The 6361-nt window shown below is 34.5% G+C and overlaps 1 protein-coding gene across 1 annotated transcript; it reads left to right on the top strand.

Annotated features, from left to right (window-relative positions):
- Nucleotides 1–3431: 3431 nt before the first annotated feature.
- Nucleotides 3432–4184, top strand: LOC141674161 (secreted RxLR effector protein 161-like). The gene has a single exon (XM_074480882.1). It carries the CDS (start codon nt 3432–3434, stop codon nt 4182–4184), a length of 753 nt encoding a protein of 250 aa, XP_074336983.1.
- The last annotated feature ends 2177 nt before the right edge of the window (nt 4185–6361 follow it).

Below are 6361 nucleotides of genomic sequence, written 5' to 3'. Positions count from 1 at the left end.
CAGTTAGTCTTGTTAACAGGCATTAATTTGTGATAAGCAATCTTCTCACAAATTGGGGGAGATTGTTGTGCAAGACATGCTTGTACTATAACAAGACTAATTCAAATTGATAACCCTAAGTAAGTTGTATGGTAATCTATGTTTGCATTGTGTATTGTAATACTTAAGTCTGTAAAAATGTAAATAGACTAGACTAGAGTATTCTTCTGTAAAAAGTCCCAAGCCTATGAATAAGCTCTGGAAGAAGATCATGAAGATAATGCCTCAGAGAAAGTATGAAGAAGCTTGGAGTTGAATAAATCTGTTTTTTGAAAAACATTTGAAGTCAAGAAGTCTACAAGTCATAAGTTTTGTGTTATAGAGAAGTCATTCGAGAACTCCAGAATGATTTATCGAGAAGTCAAGAAAGGCTACTAGAGAACTCAGAGATATCGACAAGCAAAATTGAAGACATAAAGAATGGAGATATCAACAAGTCATTTCTTCACTAGAGAACTCATAGTTATCTATAAGCCAATTTATCACTAGAAAACTCAGAGTTATCGATAAGCCAAAGTGAAGACATGAAGATGAGAGATCTCGACAAGCCAAATTCTCTTATAGAGAACTCAGAGACTTCGATAAGTCAAAATAACAATATAGTGATGAGAGATCTCGATAAGCCATTATACTTATCGAGATGTCAAGTTCTATATATATCAAACTGGAGATCTCGAGGTAAAACTCAATGTACAAGTGCAGACCAGTTAAATATCCAATATTATCAATCAACAAACAATCCTATTAGTTGGATTGACAAGTCTACAAAAAGCAGCTTGAAGAGTACAAGATCAATGGCTAAGATTAACTGGAAAAGTAAAGTCACAGGCGTGCAAGATTAGCAAAGATACACTAAGACGGAAATAGAAAGATTTTGTTATCCAAAAATAGGGTTTAGTATAGGCTATTACATACTCTGTAATAACCAGTGTTCACTATTCTATAAAGTAAACACTGGATGCTTTGTTTAAGGTAACATTTAGATAAGAAAATCCGGTATTCTCTCAAGGAAGAAGCTAAGCTCTTTATTAACAAAGAGCCTAGAAATTTTGTAGCAAGACATTCTTAATTTTAATATAAAATTAAGTGAGTTTTGAAAGATCAGTGTTCACTATTGTTATATGTTTAATTTCAGTATTAACACATTTCACTACAAGGTTTAATTTACTTTGTTCATCACCATAAACAAATCAAGAAAAGCAGAAAAACACAAAAACACATTCACCCCCTCCCCCTATGTGTAATTCATTACGTAACACATGTACTACTCCCCTGATGGTCTATGCGATGCATGCTAACAATCTAAGCAAAAAAGAACCTCTTTCAAGAGTAAGTCAGAATCATCCATCAAAAAGCCATATCAAATGATGCACTTGGATCTCTTTGGTCATGTGAATGTCATGTCAATCAACAAGAAATGGTATACTCTAGTTATTGTTGATGAATACACTAGATTTACTTGGGTGTTTTTCTTGCACAATAAGAATGAAACAGCTGAGATTGATTGAAACTGACACAAAGTACAAAGTCCAAATTATGAGAAGTTACAGTGGGACAGAGGTCAAAATAAACAAGATGGATGAGATATGCAGATATAAGGGAATCTCACAACAATTCTCAGGTTCTGGAACACCTCAACAAAATGGTGTTGTAGAAAGGAAAACCAGGACGCTTATTAAAGCTGGTAGGACTATGCTAGTGGAAGATAATCTATCAACATACTTTTGGGCTGAGGCTATCAATACAACCTGTTATATTCAAAATTTTACTCTGATCAACAGACATGGATTAACTTCTTATCAAATGATCAAGGAAAGGAAACCAAGCTTAAAATATCTACACATCTTTGGATACAAGTGTTTTGTTCTAAGAACACATCCTGAAATGCTTGGAAAATTTGACAGAAAAGCCGATGAAGGCATTTTTGTTGCGTATCCTTCGTCAAAAGCATACAAAGTCTTCAATCTGAGAACGAGGACAATTGTTGAATCAATTCATATTTCCTTTGATGATAAGGAGATCACTGTAATTGAAGAAGACTCGCATAAAGAACTTGTGTTTGAAAAATAAAAGACTCAAGTTAGGAGATCTTTTACATTCTAAAGAATTAATCCATTCTGGAGACAATCCATATCGTGACAATGAGTCAGATCCTGATGACGACTCTGATCCTGATTTAGTGTTAGTTCATGAAGATCCACATGTTGAGGGGAGCAACATCCACATACATAAAGTGACGACACTAGTAAATCAAATTCTGATGATAAAGATGAACCAGAAAATATAGGATCTACTGAAAATTTCTCAAACGAAACAAAAGATAGCTCATCTAGAGGAAATCATTCAACTGAAAATCAAAATCAGTCTGGTAACCAGTCTTTAAACAAAAGTCCTTCCCAATCAGGAACATACATCAATGATACAGGGTTAACTTCACATGGATATGACAAGACAAGTGTAGGGGGAGAATCAAGAAATGAGACTAAACTACCAAAGGCTGTGAAATGGATAAAAGATCATACACCTGATCTTATTATAAGGGATCCTACGGCTGGAGTCCAAACCAGAAGTGCAACTGAACATGAATGTCTTTATCACAATTTCCTTTCTAAGGAAGAACCAAAGAAAGTAGAAGACACACTAAAGGATGCTGATTGGATTCAAGCAATGCAGAAGGAGTTGAATGAGTTTGAAAGAAATGAAGTTTAGAAACTTGTTCCAAGGCTAAAGAATAAATCAGTAGTTGCCACAAAATGGGTTTTTCAAAAAAAGATATATTCAGATGGCACAATAGGCAGGAACAAACCTAGACTTGTTGCAAAGGGCTACTTGCAACAAGAAGGTATTGATTATGATGAAATATTTGCTCATGTGGCAAGAATGGTAGCTATTCGAATCTTCTTAGCATATGTTGCTCACAAGAAATTCAAGGTCTTTCAGATGGATGTTAAAAGTGCCTTTCTGAATGGAGAATTAGAAAAAGAAGTATATGTTGAGTAACCACCTGGTTTCATTGATCCAAAGTTTCCTGATCATGTGTACAGACTTGACAAAGCCTTATATGGACTCAAACAAGCACCAAGGGCCTGGTATGAAACACTTGCTAAATTTCTGACTGAAAGTGGTTTCAAAAGATGTACTATTGACAAAATCTTGTTTTACATAAATAAAGGTAGTGATTTACTTGTGGTGCAAATTTATGTTGATGATATCATTTTTGGGTCTACTAACGACAATATTTGCAAGAAATTTTCTGATCTTATGAAGTCGAGGTATCAAATGAATATGATGGGAGAGTTGAGTTACTTTCTTGGACCCAAGTTACACAAACTGATGAGGGAATTTTCATTAATCAGTCTATGTACGTAAACAATATATTGACTCGGTTCAATATGCAAGAAAGTTCAACAGCTGCAACTCCAATGGCCACTGCTACTAAGTTAGATCCATACCAAGGTACGGAAACTTTTGTTGCTGTGTATCTAAGTATGATTGGTTCATTGCTTTATCTAACTGCTAGTAGACCAAATACTATATATGCAACTTGCTTGTGTGCAAGATTTCATGCCAAGCCCAGAGAATCTCATTTAGTTGTTGTAAATAGAATTCTGAGATACTTAAAGGGGACTCCATCTCTTGGTTTTTGGTATTCAAGGGAATCAGATTTCAGTCTGGTCGGTTATTCTGATGCAGACTTTGCTGGATACAAAATTGACAGGAAGAGTACCTCAGGTGGTTGTCAGTGTTTGGGTGGTAGATTGGTTATTTGGCAGAGCAAGAAACAGAAATCAATCTCTACATCAACGGCTGAAGTAGAATACATTGTTGCTGGCAGTTACTGTGCTCATATTCTTTGGATGCGAAATCAACTAATGGACTATGGATTGTATTACAAAAATATTCCTATCTTCTGTGACAATCAAAGCGCAATTTCAATGACAGGTAATCCAATACAACACTCACTCACAAAATATATCAGTATTCAGTATCATTTTATCAGGGAGCATGTTAACGAAGGAACAATTGAGCTTCATTTTGTTCCGACTGATCAACAAGTAGTTGATATCTTCACCAAGCCTTTACTTGATGCAACGTTTGGACAATTACTTCATGAGCTTGGTATGGTTAACTCTACGAAGAATTGAGATGTCAGATTTGTTAGGGATTCAAGCAATAAAACGCAACGAAAAAACAAAAATTTTGAATCCCTACCGCAGGATCTATGTATAATGACTGGATAATTATGGAGAATAGGATCAAGTACCTTAAATAAAGCTTTCCTTCTGAATGTAGTGGAAGATATGATCTCGATGAACCACAACAGCCCTCCTTGCGAAGATGTGCTCTCCAAGGTATCCACACGAACGCCCGATCATCCAACGATCACCGGAGCCGGTACTATCCGATTTGGTTGCCTCTTTCTCCCTCTCTCTCTCTCTAGCCTCTAAAAGATGTAGAGCTACTAGGGATTTTCTCTAAAAACATGATTAAACTTCTAACCCTAAAAATATATATCTTAATGTATATATAGGAGAGAGAGGATTAGGGCCTACTAAAATGACACATTCTGATTTTGGGCTTATATTATTATTAAATTCAAATTTTAATATATAAAATTAATCAAGTCTCACTTAATTAATTTAATAATTAAATTTGAATTAATAATAATAATAAAATATTTAAATTCATAATTTAATTAAGACCCCGTTTTAAAAGTTCTTTGTGTGTGACCCTTTAGGTTATTATTACGTTAGCAATAATTTTATTTTCTAATAATAAAATTATAAACAATGAGTGACATCTAGTAATACATCATTGCTGCCCAATTAATAATAATAATTGGTGATTCAATTAAACCTTTTGTGAATAATGTACAATGTGATATAATCCTTTTAGCCTTATATTATAGATCAAACTCAAGGCATGCATTGTGTCATCCTCTGTTAACGTTTAATACTTCTATCCTTGATCAATGAGTAAACTATTAAACAAATCAGTATTTGAGCATGATCATGTATTTTATAGTCTTACTCAATCAAGAGGCTGGTAATATCACTCATTTAATATAGGAGTGCTAAATCCCATCAAGATAATTCATATTTCTCATATGATTCATAAACACCCAATGTCTACTTTTATTATTACCCGGTCAAGGATAACTTTATATAGTATCAAAGTATAATAATTCTCGTATATAAATATAATGATTTCAGGTCTAAGGACCAATACATCATTATCACTGTGAGATTAACTTATGACACTTTAAACATGTAGTATCTCACAACGGGTCAATCCAGCACCATGTATCTAATACATGTGCCTATGTTTTTAACTTTTGTATCACCATATCTATGATCAGCCTCTTGATTTATATATCATATTCCAAGGACATTTATTAATCTAACATTTTATCGCAGAAAATAAAGATATAATAAATTACTAAAGAATAATCCATAGAATCATAATTAATAATCCAAATGTTTTTTAACATAAACATAATAGTGTTGTCTCTAGGGCGCACACACTAACAATCTCCCACTTGCACTAGAGCCATTCACCCATGTATCTAATACCCATGGAACTAGTATGACTTTCATGCTTTTATGTGATAAAGCCTTAGTTAGTGGGTCTGCAACATTATCATCAGTATGTACTTTACATATACGTATATCTCCTCTTTCATTAATCTCTCGAAGAAGGTGATATCTTCTAAGTATATGCTTTTCCTGGGAATGGGACTTTAGTTCTTTAGCCTGCGCGATGGCTCCATTATTATCATAGTAAAGATCAACTGGATCTATGATCGATGAAACCACACCAAGTCCTGTTATAAATTTCCATATCCAAACAGCCTCCTTGGCTGCTTTACTGGTAGCAATATACTTAGCTTCCATTGTAGAATCAGCTACTGTCTCTTGCTTTGAACTCTTCCAGCTTACAGCACCTCCATTAAGGCAAAACACAAAACCTGACTGAGATACTGAATCGTCTCTGTGTCTCTGGAAGTTGGCGTTAGTGTAACCCTTTACAACTAGCTTCTCATCTCTTCCATACACTAAGAACGAATCTTTAGTCATCTTTAAGTACTTAAGAATATTCTTGACAGCTGTCTAGTGACCCTCACCTGGATTAGACTGGTATTTGCTTGTCATGCTCAAGGCATACGAAACATCAGGACGAGTACATATCAACGTATACATTATAGATCCAATTGCTGAAGCATATGGAACTTTGCTCATATGACCCTTATCATCTAATAATTTAGGGCAGTTGTCTTTTGAGATCAATATCCCATGAGACAATGGGACATATCCTCTTTTTG

The sequence above is a fragment of the Apium graveolens genome, chromosome 7 (genome assembly GCF_009905375.1).
Source record: "Apium graveolens cultivar Ventura chromosome 7, ASM990537v1, whole genome shotgun sequence".
NCBI lineage: Eukaryota > Viridiplantae > Streptophyta > Magnoliopsida > Apiales > Apiaceae > Apium > Apium graveolens.
The sequence above is the reverse complement of the archived record's forward strand: the minus strand, read 5'-3'. Positions and strand labels throughout refer to the sequence as shown.

Excerpts from the sequence above, each read along its gene's own strand:
- LOC141674161 (XM_074480882.1), top strand. The coding sequence starts at position 3,432 with ATGCAAGAAAGTTCAACAGCTGCAACTCCAATGGCCACTGCTACTAAG.